At 39.5% G+C, this 22,538-nt stretch overlaps 1 protein-coding gene across 2 annotated transcripts in view; it reads left to right on the top strand.

Moving 5' to 3' along the window:
* MAOA (monoamine oxidase A) overlaps positions 1 to 22,538 on the top strand; it is a 138,012-nt gene that overhangs the window by 51,712 nt on the left and 63,762 nt on the right. The window contains 1 exon segment of one of the 2 annotated variants that reach the window (NM_001131441.1): positions 1,522 to 2,292. The exons of the other annotated variant lie outside the window; for it this stretch is intronic. Coding sequence (NP_001124913.1) covers positions 2,220 to 2,292 — 73 coding nt within the window. The 5' untranslated portion in view covers positions 1,522 to 2,219. 2 annotated transcript variants of the gene reach the window in all.

The raw sequence follows: 22,538 nt of genomic DNA on the forward strand, positions 1-22,538 counted from the left end.
TCACCTATTTTTGAGAGTTCCAGTAATGACAAATTCAGCTTTTGATGACAAATTCAGGATAAGAAAAAGTGGAAAATTAAGAAAGGGATAAAACTAGCAAACAGAAGGCTGGCTGCACAGTAAAATATGTGCACTAAATAGCACTCTTTTCAGTAGGATGGGGAAACACGTTTTCTTATTTCATTTGTTTCTGCACCTTAGCCATCCCTTTGACCTTCCCTTTTAAAATGCAGTCCCACTTAATACATGATAGGTGAGTTATTTTTCTTGCCTACTTGCTTCGATTTGGGTTAAGCGCCTCAGCTTGAAAAACCCCATAGAGAACCAATATTTGCCTGGTCTCCCCCAAGTGACGGTTCTCGCCCCGCCCCGTCCCGTCTCGCCTCGCCCCGCCCCGCCCCGCTCCTCCCCGCCCCGCCCCTCCCCGCTCCTCCCCGCCCCGCCCCTCCCCGCTCCTCCCTGCCCCGCCCCTCCCCGCTCCTCCCCGCCCCGCCCTCAACCTAGTGAGGGCTGGAGGCTGCGCAGACCTCGACTGGCCCTACATGACGTCACAAAGGTGCCAGACCAAGTGGGGCAGCACCCTGCGACCCTGCGATCCTGCCCGGCTCAGCCTCCTTCACATATCTGCCTCCTTAAGTCCAGTCTTGCCCAGATAGCTTTCAGTTAAAACTAAAGAATGAAAGCACTAGGTTGAGAGCCCACGCGGCTACACCCACATCCACTCTCCCACTCTCGCCAGGCAACCGCGCCCCCCACCTGCAGTGGCATCGCCCGGCCACGCCCAGTGGCAGGGCTTCCAGCGCGAGCCGGCAGGCAGGCTGGGAAGGCGGAGCCAGGCCGGCCTAGAGTCACTTCTCCCCGCCCCTGACTGGGCCGGGCGCCCGGGGCAGGCCTCCAAGAGTGGGTACCGGGAACATCCTGACCGTGGAGAAGGGCTGCGGGAAGCAGAACACCGCCCCCAGCGCCCAGCGTGCTCCAGAAACATGAGCACAAACGCCTCAGCCTCCTCCCCTGGCGGCACCGGCACCGTCACCGGCACCAGCACCGGCACCGGCACCGGTACCGGCACGGGCACCGGCACCGGGCGCAAGGCGGAGGGCCCGCCCGAAGCCGGGGGCACAACTGCCCAGGTCCCGAACCCGGACTCCAGCTTGGACGACACCTCCTACAGCCCGTCCGAATGGAGCGTCCGTTCTGAGTGGCGGTCCGTCTCGGATCCGCTAGCCAGTTCCCAGTGGAGTACGTCCTCAAAGGCCGAGGCCGCCTCCTGGAGCTCCAGCATACACTCCCCAATCAGCACTACCGGTCTTAGCGAGAGTATTGACTCCGACTCCAAGAGTGGCCTCCGGGGTTTCAGCGCTTACAACTCGAGCAGTCGGATCCCCAAGTCTACCACCAGCTCGAACTCCTCCGATGGGGCCGCCACAGCCTCCAACCAGGACACCGGCATTCCCTGGGTATTAGTAACAGGACCTACCCCGCCCGTAAACTCCCCCCTAGAGTCATTGCAAGGGTCTGCCTTCTCCTCAGGGTTCAGCACCCCACGGGGTTCGGTAAAAGGACCGACCCTGCCCCCGGATTCCATCCTGACCTCAGTGCCCGGCCACACTTGGATATTTGTACGGGGACCTCCTATACCCAATGACCTTTCGCAAGTGTCAATACAAGCACCTCCTATACCCGGTAACACCCCCCGAGGGTCAGTACAAGGGTCTGCCGCATCCTCAGTGTCCAGCTTCCCCTGGGGTTTGGTACCAGGACCACCTCTACCCAATAACATTTCCCCAGTGTCGCCACAAGCACCTCCTGCACCCCATAACATCCCCTCAGTGTCAAGGCAGGCGTCTACCCCCACCTCAGTGCCTGACACTCCGCGGGGTTCAATACAAGAACCTCCTGCACCCAGTAATCCTTTCCAACTGCCGACACAAGGACATTCTAAACCTAATAACTCTCACCAAGTGTCAGTACAAGGGTCCGCCCCGCTCTCAGTGCCCAGCTCCCCCCGGGTATCAGCTGAAACATCAGCTCCGCCCCTGAGCGCTCCCGGAGTATCAGCAAAAGGGTTCGCCCCGCCCACAGTGCCCGGCTCCCCCCCGGTATCAAAAGAAGGATCGGCTCCGCCCCCGGGCTCCCCGGGGGAGTTGATAGAAGGGTCCTTCCCACCCTTTGCCGTCCCCACTCCTGTGCCTACGACCCAGGAGAGTGTCAGCCAAAGCATGGAGAATCAAGAGAAGGCGAGTATCGCGGGCCACATGTTCGACGTAGTCGTGATCGGAGGTGGCATTTCAGGTCAGTGTGGACCGTAGCGGTGGCCTGGGGGACCCTGGCCAGTGAGGGGTAGGGGAACCTACAGTAGCTCTTGTGGTGTTTGGGGGTCTCTGATGCATGCGAGAGTGTAGTGTAGCCATGGCTTGGCCCCATATCCTGCGAGGTGGGAGTGGGGGATTGTGCCAGTTTTGCTGGTGGTGTGACTGGGGGAGGCAGACACAATAATTTTACTACTACTACTATTAAATACCAATATTTAATTAGCTCTTGCTGTGCAGTTATATTTAGCACTTTACGTGGCTTTTCTCAGTCCTCAACAGTCCTGCGAGGTGGGAACTAAATTCATCCCTGTTTTGCAAAACCAGGAAACTGAGGTCTGGGGAGTTTCAATAACTCTCTTGAGGTCGAATCACCTAGCTTGTAAGTGGCTGAACGATTTTCTCCCGTTTAAGACCTGCAATACTAATTCCTGAGGTGGCTGCTTTGCCTCACTGATTTCATATCCTTTGCCCTAAACAGAACATCAGGATACAGATTTCTGTAGTATTGAGGGAGCAGTAGTGTTATTCTAGCCCTGCTCTTCTCTGTTTTCCGTAGAAAATTTAGTAGGTGAAGAGGAAGGAGGTAGACTCCTTTAAGAAAAGGTTAAAAAAAAAAAGAGGGGAAGAGGGGGTGAGCTCTTAAACTATTACTGTGTGTGTGTGTGTGTGTGTACATGAACTGTGTTTATATATATATATGAACTGTGTTTATATATATATATGAATTGTGTTTATGTATATATATATGAACTTGCGGGAAGGTGTAGGGCATTTATTGTCCAAAGAGAATCCCTTTATGAAGCAGGGGCTGAGTGCCCTGTTGTATCCTCCTTCCTCCTTTCACTAAGAGCTCCCACCACCTGAATCTTGTCTTCTGATGAGCCAGTTGGTGGGCCAGGGTGCCCCTGGTCCTGGCTTGGATTTGTGGCTAACCAAGTGAGTGGTGCGTGAGGCTTTCCAATATCTTCCTGGAAGCCTCATCATGATTGATATATTGTCACCTATGTTGCCATCATTGGTAAAATGTTTGAAAATTAGGAATTTTGTTGCCTTTCATCCCTGGCTAGAATGCCACACTGACCTATCCTCCCCCCATTAGGTGTTAATAATTTCTGAGTTATCCCTGCAGGATCTGATTCAGAAAGAGAAAGATGATGGGAGGGAGTAAGTAGAGTGGCCCCACAGTAGCCATTTTTATATATAAATCTTTCGAGGAGACTCTGAACATGCTTACAAATTAATGTTGGGTAGAGATAGCTTTATCTGTACCCAACATTGTTTATCCTGAACAGGCCAAGAGAAGAGATTGGCATGAACTGTTGCTTTGACAGTTCCAGCCAGTATCAGCAAAAACATACATGTATGTTGGAGCATCAGAGGAAAGCAGCTCCTGGTGGAGAGTAAGAAAAAGGAGTATTTCACCTTGTTTATATATTTATTTATTCATTCAAAAAACACTTGTTGAGTATCTGCAATGAAGTGGACTGCTGTTTCCCAAAATCTGGTCCCACTAGGCAAGCCTCCTAAAAGCAATATGGTTGTAGATCACTGGAAAATAAATATGATGACAATGTGTTATATACATTGACTAGGGGTTCTGGGTCCTCTCCCATCTCCATACCATCTGTATTCTGCAATTCAGAGTTCTTTCTGGGATTTTATTCTTAGTCTTTTTCTTGTTCAGTCTCCAGAATTCCTTAAGGAGCGTTGTTTTTTTATTTTTCCTCTGCCTGATTACCTGCTCTTCCTCCCTTTCTGTACTTTATGCTCAATACTTGGTCATTAGCAGAGGTGAAATTACCATGTAGCTGATAAACTTTATGCTTTATGGCCTTATAACTGTAGGTCGCTTCTGGTTCTCATTCTAAATAAATAACCAGTTTCATACTCAGTCCTGTATTTGCAATTTTGCTTTCTTATTTCTTAGAGAGGATACCCAAGTTATATAAGTTGTAGGTCCCACAAAACCTGAATCTGTTCATGGTCACTCTTAATTATTAATTTATTTCCATTGGAGGGAAGTAGAGGGCATTTCTTGCACAGTAGTTCACACCCCTATTCCAGAGGCCAGCTTCAGTGACACTGGAAAAAGCACTTGGCTTCCTCTAATGCCATCTCCATCAGTCAGATCTGAGTGATTTTAATACTCAAACTGACCAGAAACATTGCTTTCTATCTGTGGTACCTTCCCAGATGGTTCACAACTAAAATGAAAGTTGTTGCAAGTGTGGTTCATGTTAGATCCTGGACATAAACTGAGTGTTTCATGAGCGGGTGAGAAGCATCACTTCCCAAGCATTCTTGTGAATTCAGAAACATACCATTTTTGTGTGTGCTTGGCAGTATTCCATGAATTACTTAATAGTCCCTGTGGCAGTTTTATATGCCTTTGGATGTTCTTTATAACTTTTGTTAGGACTTGCACACTTTGATAGGTTACCCACACATTCATAATACGTCACCAATCCATAGCATCAGCAGTGTTATTTCTATTATATAGCACCCAGAAGAGTACATATTCTAAGTGACATTACTCAAAATTGATCCATGTTAGCAACATTTTTTAATAACTCTCTCTACACAGAGAATAGCAGCATCTTGATGTATCTCCTTTTTTGTCATTATAAAACATAAAATAGACTGTCTTACAACCACAAACTCTTTTTATCTGCCTAACCACCAATTAAATAATTATATATAGTATGTTAATAGTTGAGAGGGGAAATAAACCTGCTGATTTGCTGGTCTAGTGATATCTTTAAAATGCTGTGGTCCTTAACCATCATTCATCATCTATCACCCATTCCTTTTTGAAACTCCTTTCATGTTTTCTGCGATGCTATTGGATCCTGAATTTTTATCCCATACTGATTGCTGCTTTTCCATCCCTTTCATTGTCCTCATATTCTTGCAAACATCTGGTTTTGAAAGGTTCCACTGTTCATCACTTTGGGGCTCTTGGTACTCTCTCCCTCTCTTTCTCATTCTAGGACTTCAGCTGTCCCTTATCTGTAGAAAACTCTCAAGTCTCTAATTTGAATCCTCTTCTTTCCCTGAACTCCCATCCCATAGCTTATCTGCTCCTGGGTATTTCACGATTGAACACTTCAGGTTCAACATGTACCATATTGAACATGTGCTAGCCAATCCAGCTTCTTTTCCTCAGTTCCTTGACTCTGTTCCTAGCACCACCATCCCTTCTATAATTTTTGACATAATCTTTTCTTTTATCTTCTGCACCTTTTTAGCAGATCCTTCTCACTCTTCTTTGGGGCTATCTCTCTTCTCCTTTCTCTATGATGACCTCCCTCCCCCTATCACCAGGACAGACTCTTTTTTAAAAATATTTTGTATAAATGTAAGGGATACAACTGCAATTTTGTTACATGGATAGATTGTGTAGTGGTGAAGTCTGGGCTTTTAATGTATTCATAATGTGAATAATGTACGTTGTACCCATTAGGTACCTCCTTCCTCCTGCCCTCACACCCTTCCAGTCACCAATGTCTATTATTCCATACCTCTATGTCTGTTTGTGCACATTATTTAGCTCCCACTTATAAGTGAGAACATATGGTATTGGACTTTCTATTTCTGAGTTGTTTCACTTAAGATAATGGTCTCCAGTTCCATCAATGTTGTTGCAAAAGCTCTTGACCCCTGAAGCTACCTGGTTATGACCCCCTTCCCAGTGGCCACCCTTTACAATAATGGCTCTCCCTTTATGTCCATCCTGCATTCAGTGTTCTCCCAAACTTGATTTTTCTTAAACACTTCTTTCAGCACCTTGCCCCTCTGCTCAGGGCCTTCAATGGTCTCCTATTAGCAGCCTCCCAAACACCTCCCTATCCCGCCCCCCAAGTAGCATTTCCTACTATTTTCCAACATGGATTTGAGCTTTAGTCTCACTGCCTCATGTCCTCAGGCTACACTAAGTTTATTTTGTCTCTTCATGCCTTTTCTGTTTTTATCTTTCTTAACATGGAAGTGCTTTTCTCTTACATTTATATTCTATCTATCCTTCAATGCATGGTTGAAGATCCTTTCCTTGATCACTCTGGCTCCCATTGATTTTTCTCTCCTCTTGTAGAGCTTGTAATCTGTACTTAACAAACAATTTACACTTATTTTCTATCTCTTATTTCATGATTTGATTTTAAGGATAATGGCTCGGTCACTGAATTCAGATGCTAGTTCTTACTCATGAGCTGCCACAGATACAATAAATGACAGAAAACTAGCAGTGGAAGATTTTTAAATCTGCCCTCAACTGAGAATTTCTGAAATGGCTCTCTTTAGTAAATAAAAAAAGGAAACAAGAAAAAAGCCCACCTCCAGGGGACAATGTATACTTCCTTCATGAGTCTGTTTGGAATTTGAGTCTTTGGGTCAAAGGAGTTTTAAAAGGCAATCTAGTCCAATCACCTAAGATTTTAATCTTCTTGACAGCACCTCGCTAGTGATTAGGGCCAGATGGCTGTAGCTTTGAACACATTTAAGGATAGGAAATGCTCAATCTCTCAAAGCAACTCATTACAAGTAGAGGTAGCTCTGGCTCCTGGTCTTGTTTAAGCATTTCAAGAACCTCTACCTATATATTAAGCAGTGACTGGGGATCATGGGGAAAGAAAGAGATATATAATGATGAGTAAGTAGCATCCCTGTACATAAGGTACTTCTATCTTCTGGAAGAAGTAATCAAGTGGGTGAATAATTGACATGAATACAGTGAGATAATAATTGATATGAATATAGTGAGATAAATATCAATGCGGTGAGATAAATATTAATGTTTTGAATATGAACAAAGTGCAGTGATCTTGAGAGAAAAGTAGAATTTTAACAGGTAGGGATAAGAGGATGGAAAAAAAGACATACCATACAGGAGAGACTAGAGGAACACAGATGCAGTCATGAGGGTGTAAGCCAGACATGAGCAGTGCTTAATTTCCCAACGGCGAGAGTTCCAGGGAATGAAAATAGTTGTTTCCTATGCCTCTAGGTATGTGATCCTGGTAGCTATTGAGATGAGCCCAGTGTGCCACGTCTACCCATGATTTTTGTTCCTGTGTGAGCTGTGAATGGTTAGCGAGTGCACAGTGAAAATGCCTTAGTCATAATGCTGGATTGTCCTGGGTGAATAAAGCGTTTCTTCATTTTTTTTTTTTTTTTTTTTGCAATTAAATTCCAAGTGTCATGTAGAAAGACCTCTTCGTGTCCAAATAGTGTTTAAGCAATAGAACTCCTCTCTATTTTTGTCCATCAGCTGAGCTCTGCTAAAAGAATTGAGAACACTAGCTGCCCAGAATTCAGTGCTGTATAAAACCAGCAGGAATGAATTTTTCTTATCTTCTGAGAGACAGAAAAGCCATTTTGCAAGAGAAATGACTAATGTTCAGCGTTCCAATGATTGAGTCCACAACATACCACAATTTCCCCTTTTTGCTGAAATATATCACCCGTAAAAATTATTCTGCTAGGACCATTTTAGGCATTTTAACCCAGAATTTGGCAGCATGTACTGTGTGGTTTTGCAGTGATTAAGAAAAGCTTCCATTTAAGAAATGCCACTTATTTTTGGTGTCTTAGTTATTTAAATACTCTGAGGTTCAATGTGGGCTGAGCATTAATTTTGTGCTGTTTAGGACACTTCTCTGCCCCTAATTTATATTTTATTTTTCTAAAAAATAAACTAGGGTGTTTTTACTTCATAAACTTTTAAAATACTAAACAAAGAATACAAGAATTACATTTATTTGTGTTCTGATTTTTTTTTTTTTTTGAAATCTTCATGGTTGAAGGAGCTTTTGGATTTATCCGGCATTAAATGGGAATTTTAGCATTTAGTCAATACTGATTGATTTGAATTGTTACATAATCCTCAGCTATTGTGAAAAATGTATTTAACAATAGATCTAGTTATAGCATAATTGCATATATTACAGAGACCAATAATGGAGAAAAAGAATCATGGAGCACCATTATTGGTGAATATTGGGTCACAATCTTTGTGCAGTTGTGGCATAAAAATATTTTAACCTATGAAAAATCTTGCAGTATTTGCATCCAAGTGTACTCAGAAAGACTAAGGTTGTATTCTAGTTTTATATTACATATAGGGTACCCAGCCCTGTGATTTAGAAAGTGTAGACACCCGATAAATAGTTGTTAAGGAATATACTTGTATGTATGAGATGTATAGATTTCATAATGATAGGTTTTTTTTTTTTCATTGTAATTAGAACTTCAAAAATTGAATCAAAACATTTTCTAAATGTTGTGAGCATTTGAGACAAATTGATTGTTGGGACTGTTTCTCCTCCTTTATCATGACAAATATTTTATATTTTTACCAGCAATTTGTATTTTCCTTCAAACAATCTATTTCTTGTTATGTTGCCATCTGTCATTGTGTATTAGGGAAATTTAAAGTCTTTGAACTGTGGTTTTGTCATCCAAGAAGTTGGATTAAGTTATATGTGATATATCTTCTGGTATGGATTTTTAGTAATTAGTCAATTTCATGAAGATCTGTCTCTTTAGCTTTCTTTCTTGGACCCTCCTCAACGTTTTTTTCTTCTATGCTTTATTCTGGGAAGAGTTTGCATTATCTCTCATACTGACATTCTTCACAAACTTAAATCAGGGCCTGGGTCTCTTCACAGGTGCTCATTCACACTTTCCCCATGGCTTCTCTGAGACTTTGTTTAAAAACCCTTTTCTAGTTGTTGCTAGGCGAAAGTAAACAAAGCACACTCAATGACAATATTTAATTGATTGATTAAGTAAGAGTGTTAAGAACATAAAAAACAGATGATAAGATTTAAGAGTTGAAGTAATTATATATTAACCATGTCCAAGGGTTATAGGATGGTGGCCTGTAAGAGCCCAAAGGGACTGAAACAGAGGCTTAGAGGGGTCAAGGGAATTACCAAATGCCACAAAATTCTTAGCTGTCTAACTTGTCCTTGGATGCGTAAAATACTGACTTCCAGGACAGTGCTCTTTCTGTACCTCACCTCACTGGACTTGCTTTGTCAGCTCATCCATAGATCTGCAGTAAACCTTATTATTGCTTTACTTTGAAGGTTGATGCTCTAAAGCATAGTGACTACTGCTTAACAGTAATTTATATATTATAAGGTATCACAAGCAATATTATTGCTTTCTGAACATTTAAATTTAAAAATATGGGACACCCTATTAGATAAAATGACTTTCATATGACAAATCTATTTCCTTTTTGGAAAGTCCATTCCTAGTGCATTTGGGATATGTGGAGATTGTTGGGATAGTTTAGATCAGTGATTCTTGACCTTTTGAACCAAATGTCTCTTGGAAAATCTGATGAAAGATATTGGACCTTTTCACCAAAAAAATGCATATTTTTACGCATAGATGTTTTTCTCCTCTGCACTAGGCCAGTGTTCTGGAAACCTCTTCTGTGTCACTGTCCTAATAGTGTAATTATTTTTAGCTGATACTGAGACTTCACAAAAGTGGTGAAAAATATTTCAGAGGATTCATTACATCATTAGACAGTTACTAGTAATGAATTTTTAAGTAGACCAAAACATTCAGGCTGGAAACGAAGGCACCTACATTTGCTATATTAGCTCTGTGATAACTAGAGAAGTGAAATTGACATGTTTTGAAAAGAAAGAATTTGGGAGAAAACATTGGTGAAGGAAATGGAAGGCTGTGGTGGTTGAGATTTCTTTTAGTAGTTTTCAAAGATTGTTTATTTAAAGTATCATTAGCCCATCGTCTATTCAGTGACTTGTGTGAGGCATAGAATCTATGTAACCTCTGTGTCACAGGGGTTACAGAGATGAGCCTAAAATGCTCTTCAAAGTTGGTTCAGAGGTCCAATGTCAGCACGGAGGAGGGAGGAGTTAATTCCACCTGGAGGAAGTGACAAGGAAAGGATTTCATGGAGGAAGTCATACTCGACAGAAGTGTCATAGATTTTGGATAAATTCTGAAATGTAATGAAGATGACCTTTAAGGTGACCGTTTCCAGATTAAATGAGTTAGCTTGGAGCTGTGGCCTAAGTTGAAGACCATTTTCTTGCTTGTATGTATCTGTTCATTCATTCAGTAAATATTTATCAGTTGTGCATCACTATATGCCTTGGGTAAAATTTGTGGGGTTTGCACTCTGCTTTTCTGCTTTGGGCATATTGCCTCAAAAATGAAATGCCTCTTCAAAAATCTGATGAAATCTGATTGCCTCAAAAATGAGGCAATATTAGTTGATATTTGACTATACTTTTTATTGCCCTTGGAGTGTTCAGTCCAAGAGTCCAAATGTGCAGTTATGTAAGAATTCTGTTGGCCAGAGATCACTTCACTGAATAATAGAGAATTAACTTAATGTATCATGCAGTGTACTCTGTACAATTTCTAGGTGATGATGCATATCGAAGTTGAAGAAAGATGTCACTTTTGGGAATAAAGAGAAAGAACTAGGCAGGCATCAGAGTATATACCATAGCTACACTAAAACCTTGCTCCAACATGCTCAGCTTGTGCTCTGGGCATTGTTCACCTAGGACCTTGCCTTTGGGAGTTTATTATGCTATTTGAACAATCAATCTTGTAAGATATTAAACAAGCTTTCCTAAAGTGTGTTTTCAGGTATACATTTTTTTTAAAAGCAGAGGGTGGATAAATGCTGAGTTAAATGGGTCTTTTTGCTGCGGGACTTCTCAGGACCATATGCCGGTGTGCACCAGGCATTTCCCAGAAGGAGAAACAGTATATGGTGTCTCAACTTCCATGAACATTGATACTTCTCCCCAGAGCATCTTTCTTGAGGACTCATGTTCCATAAAACATTTGGGGAACTACAGCCCATCCTAGTGTGCACAGTCCAAGAACAGCAATATGGAGTGTCCCTGGTGTATTTTAAGTTTCAATGAAAGAATGGGACAAATAATGAATTAAGGGGTAAATTGCATTCCCTAACTTGGGTGAGATCCTTTTATCTAAAGTGAAGATGAATGCTGAACAATAATCAAATAAATTAGGACTGTCTAGACAACCAGTCTGTTGAATTCAGGGCAAATTGAAGTTAATTGTTAGCTTTCATCTGTTTATTACTTGAGACAGCCCTATCTTTTTTAGCCTATCAAAGGGATTAGAAGATTTGGCCTTTCCAAAAGCAGAGAATTATGTATCTGAAAGGAAGTACAAAATGCAGATGGGCATAGGTATAGATTAGATAGATAGATAGGTAGGAATGTTTTTATGTATCAAGGGCAAGTTTGTGTGTACATTGATATTCTCTGTTGTCTTCTGCCAAAAAGCACAATGCTGGTTCAAAGATCAGAGAATGTGCTAGCAGTATTTAGAATCTGCTGACTTACTTAGGAATAAAGGAATAAAGGACTTACTTAGGCATAAAGGCATAAAGGAATAAATATTGCCCTTGGACTGAACACTCCAAGGGCAATAAAAATGACATGCCACCCTATCCTTGTCAATGTTTCTTAGTTGCTTGAGATAAATATATTCTAGGTAGCATTAGAAACTTCCCTGTTGCCCTCATCCACATAAGCATGATTTTGTTTTCTTAGTATGTGGTTCTTCTATTCATTGCAACAAGCATTTGGGCACTGCAACATGCAGGCTCCATCCTAGGGATGCAAAGATTTGTAACACATTTCTGTTTTTCATAACACACATTTAGCTCATTTATGCATCTCAAGATTAATGCATCTAAAGTAAGACACTTGATATTTCCCCATAACTCTTCTTCCCCTGGCTGTTTCCAGCTTAATAAATGGTACCACCATTTAACCAGTTGCTCAGATTAAAAAGATTGTATCCATTCTTGGTTCCTCCCTTTTTGTCATACACCACATCCATTCCAGCAGCAAATCCTATTGGCTGTAGCCTCAAAATATGTTCTGTATCTCACAGCTTCCCACAACAACTGCAACCACAGTTATCCCCACCCAAGCCATTGTGGTCTTTTGCCTTTGTCCAAGCCACCATGATCTCTTGGCCAGAGATCTGCCTCTTTACTAGTCTCTGTACTTCCTTCCTCTTTTGCCCCACTACAGTCTGCTTTCCTCACAGAAACCAGGATGATCTTTTAAAAAGTTAAAATAAGGTGAATCACTCCCCTACTTATAAGCCTCCAGTAGCCCCCATCATACTTAGACCAAAACCTAGAGTTTTGCTGTGGTCTACAAGACACTCTGTCACTTAGTCTCTTCTTACTTTTCCAGTCTCATCTTCTCCTCACTAATTTCCCTTTGGCTGTGCCAGCCTTACTGGTCTTTGAGCACCTCAGCCTTTTTCCTATCTTCCCCAGATACTTGCATGGCTCACTTCCTTCATTAAGATCTCTGCTTTTGTTCTCACTCATAGGTGGGAATTGAACAATGAGAACACTTGGACACAGGAAGGGGAACATCACACACCGGGGTCTGTCATGGGGTGGGGGGTGGGGGGAGGGATAGCATTAGGAGGTATACCTAATGTAAATGACGAGTTAATGGGTGCAGCACACCAACATGGCGCATGTATACATATGTAACAAACCTGCAGGTTGTGCACATGTACCCTAGAACTTAAAGTATATATAAAAAAAAAAGATCTCTGCTTTAATGTCACCTCTCAGATACATTCACTGATGACCCTGTGTAAAAGTACTCCCCACCTCCATGGCTCACTCTTCCCTTACTCTGCTTTGTTTGCCTTCATAGCACTTAATATTTCCTTAATAGTTCCTAATCACTTAATCTTAATATTTATTCCTTTATTTGTCTCTCTTCCCATAAAAATGTAAGCTTCATGAGGACTTAGTTATATTCACCTGTATCACAGCACCTAGGATGATGCCCGGGACTCAGTAAGAGTGCAATATTATTTGATGGGTGAATAGATAAAGGAATGACTTTAGCTAGGTTTATGATACTTGTGAAGGGGTAAGTATATGTACTTGCAGAAAGATTCCACTGTTATCCATGCCTTAGATGCTTCTCATGAAGACAGCCCACATTTCATATATCTGTAGGCTGTATTTGAAACATTTTAAGGGGAAAAATAATTTGGGGTAGCAAAACATTCTTAATGTTTGTGTGTACTAGTTTTCTCTTTGCAAACACAGTGATGTTCTACAGGAAACATATATATGCAGTACATTCAAGTAAGTGTATTGAAAGATGACTCTTCATTCCACTTCAGCCCCAAGCACTATACCCCAAAAATAACTGCTATGATAGTTTATTGTGTATCCTTTCAGATATTTACTGTGCAAGTATGAAGTATATACATTTTTTGCTATTCTACAATGGGCCTATACTATATACAGGGAATCTCAACTTTGCTTATTTTACCTTATTTATTTCAAAGAACTTTCATTCTTTTTAATAGTTGTGTAGTATTTCAAAGAATGCCTCTACCACATCCTTGTATGTAGCTCTTGGAGCACATAGGTAAGTTTATATGTAAGAGAGCTTACTAGGGTTGTAATTGCTGGATCAAAGGGAGGTCCATTTATAGTTTTGATAGCTAATGACAACAAAATTGAATCACTTTACTTTGCCACCAACAGTGTAAGACAGAATCTGTTTTTCTGCATCCATTTCAATACTATGTTTTAACTATTTTCATTCTTCAACCCAATAAGCCAAAATGGTACCTTATTTTTATATTTCTCCAGTTATGAGTGAGATTGAACACCTTTTCATTGAAAGGCATTTACATTTCTTCTGTAAAAGCTCATGTTCACATTTTTTAACCTATTTTAAAAGCATGTCTGGTCATTTTTTCTTATTGATTTGTGAGAACTTTTTATATTTTGAAGAAATGAATTCTTTGTTGAATGTTGCAAATATTTTCTTTTTATGGCTTCTGGGTTTTGTGTCTTGTACAGGAAACATTCTTTATTCCAAGAATATTACTTTATAAAAATCTGCCCTACTTTATTCTAGTTTTTTAAGGTTTTTATGTTATGCATTTAAATCTTTCTTCTGAGTTTATTCTGAGTAAAGAGTTAGAGAGAGATTCTGCTTTACTTTTTTAATTTCCCCAAATCAGATGTCTCAACACAATTTATTGACTAAACCAGGATTTACCTACTGATTTGTATAATTTAGGCTATTTCTAGACCATATGCTCTTATTTCTCTGTCTCTCTAATCTTGTACCAGCACAACTCTTTCTACTGTAGCTTTGTCATACATTTTAATGAAAAGTTGAGCTAGTTATAATGCTTTTTCAGGAATTTTCTGGCAAGCTGGCCATGCTATTTTTCCATGTGAACTTTAGAATCAGGCTTTCTAATATAAAGAAAAAGTTACTAATATTTTAATTGAGATTTCATTACATTTGTAGATTTATTTGGAGGAATTAAGGTCTTTATAATACTATTTCCTTTTATCAAAAAATAAAAACTATTTTTCTGTTCAAATCTTCTATTGTGTCTTTTGGTGATTTTGAAGATATTTTTCAGGTTTCTTTTTCAGAGCTCTTGTTGAGTTGATGTTGCTCTAAGAAGTGAGCTTATTTTTTTCCATCATATTCCAATTCATTGTACATAGGGTAGATATTTATCTTTTAATATTAATTTTGGCTGGGCATGGTTTTCACAGCTGTAATCCCAGCACTTTGGGAGACTGAGGCGGGTGGATCATGAGATCAGGAGTTCGAGACCACCCTGGCCAACATGGTAAAACCCCATCTCTACTAAAAATACAAAAAAAAAATAGCCAGGCGTGGTGGTGTGCACCTGTAATCCCAGCTACTTGGGAGGCTGAGGCAAGAGAATTACTTAAACCCAGGGGGCAGAGATTGCAGTGAGCTGAGACCGCACCACTGCACTCCAGCCTGGGCGAAAGAGCAAGACTCCATCTCGAAAAAAATAATAATAATTTTTAAACTAGACACCTTATTCCTTGAATTTTCTTTTTGTTTTTCTTTCATTCATTTATTCATTCCTTCTCATCAATTTTCCAGGCTAAGTTTCCACTATCCATCCACTATGATAATTTTCTCTCTTCTCTAATTTTTATGCCTCATTTCACCCTTATCTAATGGCATTGATTAGTACTTGCCCAATAATGTTAAATAAAATTGGTAATGGTGGCATTTCTACCTTGTTTCTGATTTTAATGCTACTGTTTTTTCACCATTAAGCATAGTGTTCAAGCCAATCACTCCAAAAGCTCTGGAAGCTCTCCTAAATCACTCCATAGCACCTTTTCTTTACCTTTATTGTAATCTGGAACACAATGAACTTGAGAATGTGTTTATCTTACTGAACAATGTTGACAAATTCTGTGTACATCCTCAAAGAAGTACTTTTCCACAGATCGCCCTCTGGGAAACACAGATTTAGAGAAATACATGATCAACAATACCAACCATAGCATAAAAGAGTTTAAGGATTGAGACAAAACCATGAGGCTTAGAAAAAAGGAGGTCATCAGTGACCTTAAGGATAATGGTGATGATGATAGCTCATACTAATGGTATATTTACCAGGCATCAGTCTCTTGGCTGAGTAATTATACATGTTACCTTGTTTAATCTTCACATTACCCACCAAGGCAGAACAATTATTATCTCTGTTTTATAGCTGTGGCAACAGGCTGAAGAAACTTTCTTAAGATTATCACACAGTAAATAATAAAATGTGATTTCAAATTGCACTAGCTCTATAGCAGGAGCTCTTCCACATAATACTAGGAGAATAAATCCAGAGCCTGCCCCAGGAATGTTTTGTCTGGCCAATTCATTATGGGATTTTTGTTTTGTTTTGTTTGTTTTTAAACTGTGAATGCCTTCAGTAGGCATACATACCATTGAATTTGTGAGTGTTTTTGAATTGCAGTCTCTGAAGTTTTATAAACTCTATTCATTCATTAATAAATTATTTCAACAAATATTTCCTGAGTGTCCACTGCATGCCAGGTACTATGTTAGGCTCTGGAGATACAGCAATAAGCAAAAATGAGCAAAGACCCTATTTTCATGTGGGCTTAGTTAAATAACATACAAAAAATGTGTGTGTGTGTGTGTGTGTGTGTGTAGTGCCAGGTAGTAATGTGTACTAAGAAGAAAAATAAATCAGGGTAGCAGGGACAGAGTGTGACAGATGACTATATTGATTGTCTGCATTGATGGTGGGGTCACTGGGCATTTTTTATGAGGAGTACACTACATTTCCAGGTTTATTCAAGTTAGGAAATGGAGACACCTGATCATGTGTTGTAGAAAGAAAATCAGAAATCACATAGGAGCTGAAAAGGGTGGCATGAGTCAAATTGAGGAATTTCTTACTTTTCTGTGATAGAATAATGTGAATATTCTTGAAGAAATAAGGTAAAGCAAATGGCCCTGGGAGAGGTGGAGAAGACAGGGCTAAATGTGGAAGCTAGGTTCCAAAGCAACAGTATGCCTGAGATTTATGCCCTGGGAAGCAAAGGGATTATTTTCTCAAAGGCTTCATTGCACAAATTAACTCCCAAGGTATGCTATGTGGGTAAAATCATCTCCTATACCAGTTCTCTGGGGACAGCAACCATTTTGGGTTGTTGGAAGCATTGCAGAATTGGTGGTAACACTGTTTCTATGGGCAGTTACTTTAAGAACCTGGAGCTTGGTTTAAGGTTGCCATGGTAACACCACTGCTGGCTGCATACAACATCTCAACCAGGCTCTCTTGATCTAATAACCAGGACCCACATTGCCTTGAACTCCGTTAAACAAGGTGTGCTTTTAGCAGACTAGCTTTTTTTTTTTTTTTTTTAACCTCTCTGATAAATCCATTAACCTATTTTATTTTGGTTTCTGTAAATTGCAAATGATTGAGGAGAGAGAAATTAGGAGAGGAATTGTATTGCTTTAAACTCATCATCCCGATTTAGAATACTTAATGCAAACTAATTAAAGATCTGCTTGTGCTATGATCTGCTATCTTCCTGTTTTCAAGTTTTTGCATTTTGAAGTCTATCATATCTCCTTGTTCACACAACAAGGCCTTAACAAACTCTTTGTGAATGTAGTTTCTCTGACCTCTCTACTCTCATAGAAAACCACAGGATACTCAGGAGTCTTGGGCTCTTTTCTTCCTAATGAGCTCTGTTTGCCATGGTTTGGGAGAGGAAGAACTCTGAGTATAGGGGACGATAGATTTTGCTAGTGTTCATTTAGACCTCTTCTCTCAAAAACATGGGTGAGAGAATCACAAATTTTTGACACTAGGATACTTGAGAGTTTGGCCCAATGGTCTTTTACCAAGATGGCCCCACATCTCCTACATCCCAATGATGATCATAAACACTTGCTGATTTAATAGACAATAATGTTAGTAGCCTGAAATCACACTAGTAGTTTGAAACCCATGATGAGAGTGCATATACACCATGGAAATCTAAATGCTGTGAAACAGTCCTCGCTTCCCACTACTGGACTGGTTGTTAATCATTTACGGGCATACCTGTATCAAACCCTCCCCTTATCATGCGGGTGGGGAGACGTGAGAAACAGGCTTCTTATCACTAGATTCTATGTGGCCATTAAATGATGGAAAATGAAAGAAAGGGAGATCTGTAATGCATAATGCTCTTCATTTTTGTTTAGCAATTTATATTACTTTGGAACAAGATGAAATAAAAGATTTAAGATGAGATTTTTCTCTTTTCATAATAAAATGTGAAAAAATATTTGATTACAAAAGCTATCTTTATAGTAGCCACATTTTATTTGGTGACTTGCCTTCAGACTTAAGAGTCTTTTCTAACAATTTTATCCCATTTACAAAAAAATGCTCAATAAATATTTCGAAAGATTAAGTCAAAAGCCCTTAAACTAATCTGTAGGGTTGACAATTAAGATATCATTTTTTTTCTGTAACTGATCATTGAATTTTGTAGTGATGAGGGAAGGGTAGAATGCATAGTGAGTGACACACAAGTACAAAAAACAGTTGGTTATAATCCAAGACTTACATCTTAAAGTAGGAATAATCTTTAGGTTTTGCCATTCAAATCAGCAGATAGCCACAGTTATTACATTACAAAAGATTTCTGAGCTCCAAGTGTTTGCGTGTACTTTGACTTACTAAGCATTCAAAAATAGTTTCCTAACAGCATCATACTTTTATTTTCATATTGTATATATTTTAACCTTTAAGTTATCATGGAGATTCCTTAACAGGGTCTTCTTCCCAGTAAACATGCAAACTGAAACATCAGCACCCATTTATTTAGCATCTTAGAAGAAATATGCTTAATATAATAGATTTTCCTAAATAACTTAAATCTTCACCCTTCAAATTCTAAGACCTTTCAGAAACCATTTCTCTGAAATCCTTTTTAAATATTTTAAACATATTTCTTATTTCTTAAACTAAGAGTTTAAACTCTCCTTGCTGTGATAGGGCTAATCGTTTTTCTGCAATGTAGAAACAACTACTTTCACCAGCTTTTAAATTTTATTTAGTTATATCCTTAAATGCCAAACTGCAAAATGACCTTTGTCACTGGTGTGGTCACTGTATTGGCTCAGACAGCCCTGCTCCCCCCTCCCCTTTTAGTTTCCTAAGTAGTGTTTATTTATTATTGGCACTGAAATCCATTCATAAAACTTGTTTGGAGTTACATACTAGATTAGATTTTATTAAGACTCTAAGTGAGGGTGTGAGAAGTAAAATCCTTCGCTTTTCAGGAGACTTTGTTGTGGTTATATCAGGCACTTGGAATGTGGAGATAATGAAATCTACTCCAAGGGATGGTTGTGAGAGGCAACAAGGAAAGGCATATGAAATGAATCTGTAGGATGCTACTGAGAGGTCCCTTTATGCACACAACTGCTACAGGTCCCACCACTGTTGTTCAAAGTTCCCCACTACTCCATCCCCTTAGGCAGTGTGGGGAGAGCCAGTTTCTCCTCCTTACAAGAGGAACTGCCAGAGCAATTCTAGTAGACCCTTGGGTATATTTATCTACCTAACTGGTTTTTATTTAGGTTGATGAAAGGGAATGGGAAGAAATAAAAATTTTGCATCTGAGTTTCTCTGTTTTTAAATATGGAGTATTACTTTGGGCCTAAAAATGTTCATCACTTTCGACTTAGTAATCTCCCTTCTAGAACTTAACCCTAAAGAAATAATCAGACATAAGGAGAAAGATTTATGCATAAACATATTTTTCATTTCACCTTCATCCCATTTTTACATTAGTCAGCACAACCTTTGGCTGTGTTCCAGAAAACATATTGTGCCAAGACTGGCAGACATTGGTTTGAGTTTATTTATCTGTCAGGGGATGGCTTTCTTTGTGAGCTGATTCCACAAATTCATTACATACTTAAATCTTTGATGGGCATCAGCAATGTAAGAGTAGTGTACTCGAAGGGCTCAAAATTGCACACGAACAGCAGATAGCAGTGCTGGATATTATGGTTTAGACTTAATATCTTTTAAGATATTTTAGATCTTGTAGACCCAAACTCATCCTTGATTTGGCTATGTGTATTCTATGACATTCTGTATATGAGTAAAATACTGGGTTCTGTGAGAGCAGGCATCAAGATAGAACTAGCTCTCTAAGAGATTTATTGTGGGAGAAGCCCATGAAGGATAAAGGGGAAGGAGAGCATGAGTAGGGAATTAAAGAAAAAAAATAGGGTAGTCCTGTATAATTTCCTACAATTTGGATTTTGTTCATTTCATCCCAGTAGTATTATTTAACATGTTCCTCTGTCCCCTAAGTATCAGATACAGAGGGCCGATCACATTAGAATTTAATTTGTTCCTTCCTTCCTTCTCCCCTCTCCTCCCCTCCATCCTCTCCCATTCCCTGTCCTTTCCTTCATTCTTGCAAAACTACTTCATAGGTGATGGTGTGTGCTTCCATCAAGAGGCAGATAACATTTGTCTGATCTGTTTTTCTGTGTGTGTTAGCAGCTTGATTATCATTATGCTAGATTCATTAATTCATTAGGGGTTGCAAAATGCTGACATTTGAATTATTTCTGTCTTCACTTACTAACTAGCATACTTTTATACAGAGAAACTTCCCCTCATTAGCTATTTGGTTGTTTTGAGGTTCAGCGCAAATGGGAAAGGTAGGATGAATACTAGATTTTTTCTTTTGCTTACCATTTTTCAAAATGGTAAGTTGATTCCTTATCATTTTCCAAAGCTGGAAAATGAGAGTTTTTGTGTTTGTTTAGTATTATTATGAACTCATGGATTTAAGCCATTGTAGTTGTTATCTTTATTTGACACTCAAATTATTTCATCTTTGGCCAGTAGGAGTTTATATAGGTAGGCTCCTGAGTCTTTTTGACAGAATCCTAGTAGTCTCTGACAGCCTTCTTGCTTTCTGGTATGATTTAGTGTTCAGGCTCATCTTGTACATTTCCTGCCTCAGATCTCACTAGGTCACAAGCCGTAGTTCATTGTAGTGAGAATTGATTTTTTAGAAACAACACTCTAAGTGTTGGGAGTGTTCATTGCTACTGGGTAGGTTATTTTTTCTAGGCCTTTTCATTGTACAAAACTAAGAAATATTTTTTTTTAAATTAGAGTATATCCAGAGATCATACTTATAATTCCAATTTATATCTAGGACTACAGGGTTACTACTTCATCTCATCATTTTTTACATCTGAATTTCTTTATCTCCGTGCTAAAAAACCTGCTTCTCAACAACACAAGCCTGATTACTCACTTGTTTTATCACATACTACAAATGTAACAGCCTTGGGATCACAATGCTAATACTAGGACTAGCTAAATTATTATTTAAAAAAAATGTGAAGTTCTTTTTATCTTTAGGATATAAATGGACTATCAAATCCGTGTGTTTTAAAATCAGTTAGAATAGTTCTTCTCCTCAACTACTTGTATACATATTTAGGTATTATTTGTATCACTTTACTAATCTTGTCTCTGGTGCCATTCTTATTTCCCTCTACCCTAATATAACTAGCATTTTCTCCCTATATTATGTTTATCTCTGTAATAATGAGAAGTTTATGAGAAGTATAATGAGAAGTATAAAGTTAACTAGGAACCGAGACAGAATTTGAAGTACAAAAATGAATGTAGATTTAAAAATAAATGTATGCACAATAGCACAGTATATATATATATATATATATGTATTTTTTTTTTGAGATGAAGTCTTGCTCTGTTGCCCAGGCTGGAGTGCAGTGGCACAATCTCGGCTCACTGCAAGCTCCGCCTCCCGGGTTCAAGCAATTCTCCTGCCTCAGCCTCCCGAGTAGCTGGGACTACAGGCGCCCACCACCATGCCCAGCTAATTTTTTGTATTTTTCGTAGAGACGGGGTTTCACCATTTTAGCCAGGATGGTCTTGATCTCTTGACCTCGTGATCCACCTGCCTTGGCCTCCCAAAGTGCTGGGATTACAGGCGTGACTGTGCCTGGCCTGTATTTCTTTGTGAGCTGAGAGGTCTTAGAAGCAATGACACCCCAGTAGCAATGAGCACACCTAGAACCCAGATCTTGGTTTCTAATACTGTTCTCCAGTAAAAGGGACCAAAGCTCACTGAAGAAATGCCTGATTCTAAGGCTGTGGCAGAGAAAGATAAGATGAGTCTGGAGCATTGTGTAGTACTAGAAAGGAAGGAAGTGCTCAAACACACACACAAAATGATAGGGGCATGTCAAAGGGGCATAGGAGCCAACTAACAGAACTCCTAATAACCATAGCTGGAAGAATTTAAGCAACGAAATAAATGACATAGTGTTGGATTATAATCCAAAGTATAAAACAAATATCTGTGAGTCCATATTGATATATTAATAAGTAAATGATTGAAAAAATCAATAAGTGAGGAGAAGAGACACATCTCCAGTGCAGAATTCCAAATAATTTATACAGATACTCTACCCTCAAAAAGCTGGAACATACTTCCCACTCCTTAAGTGTGGGCTATGCATAGCCTTTCTTTCAAAGAGTACAGTATGTTAAGATGGGAAAAAGAATAACTATAGTGGAAAAACTTGACAAACACTACCTCAGCCAGGTGATTAGATCAAAGTCAACATCAGTGATAAATCATGCTTGTAGCATGCACCCTTGATATAATGTTAATCTGCAATACTTCCTTAATTTTTCTGGTATTACTATGTTGGGTTTAAAAAATATTTTATCTTTCCTGAAGGCTTTTAATTACAGGTGAAAACCTGTTCTCAGCTTTGTTTGAGCTAGTGAAAAAAGTATAAAGCATGGTTT

Source organism: Pongo abelii, chromosome X (assembly GCF_028885655.2).
Source record: "Pongo abelii isolate AG06213 chromosome X, NHGRI_mPonAbe1-v2.0_pri, whole genome shotgun sequence".
NCBI lineage: Eukaryota > Metazoa > Chordata > Mammalia > Primates > Hominidae > Pongo > Pongo abelii.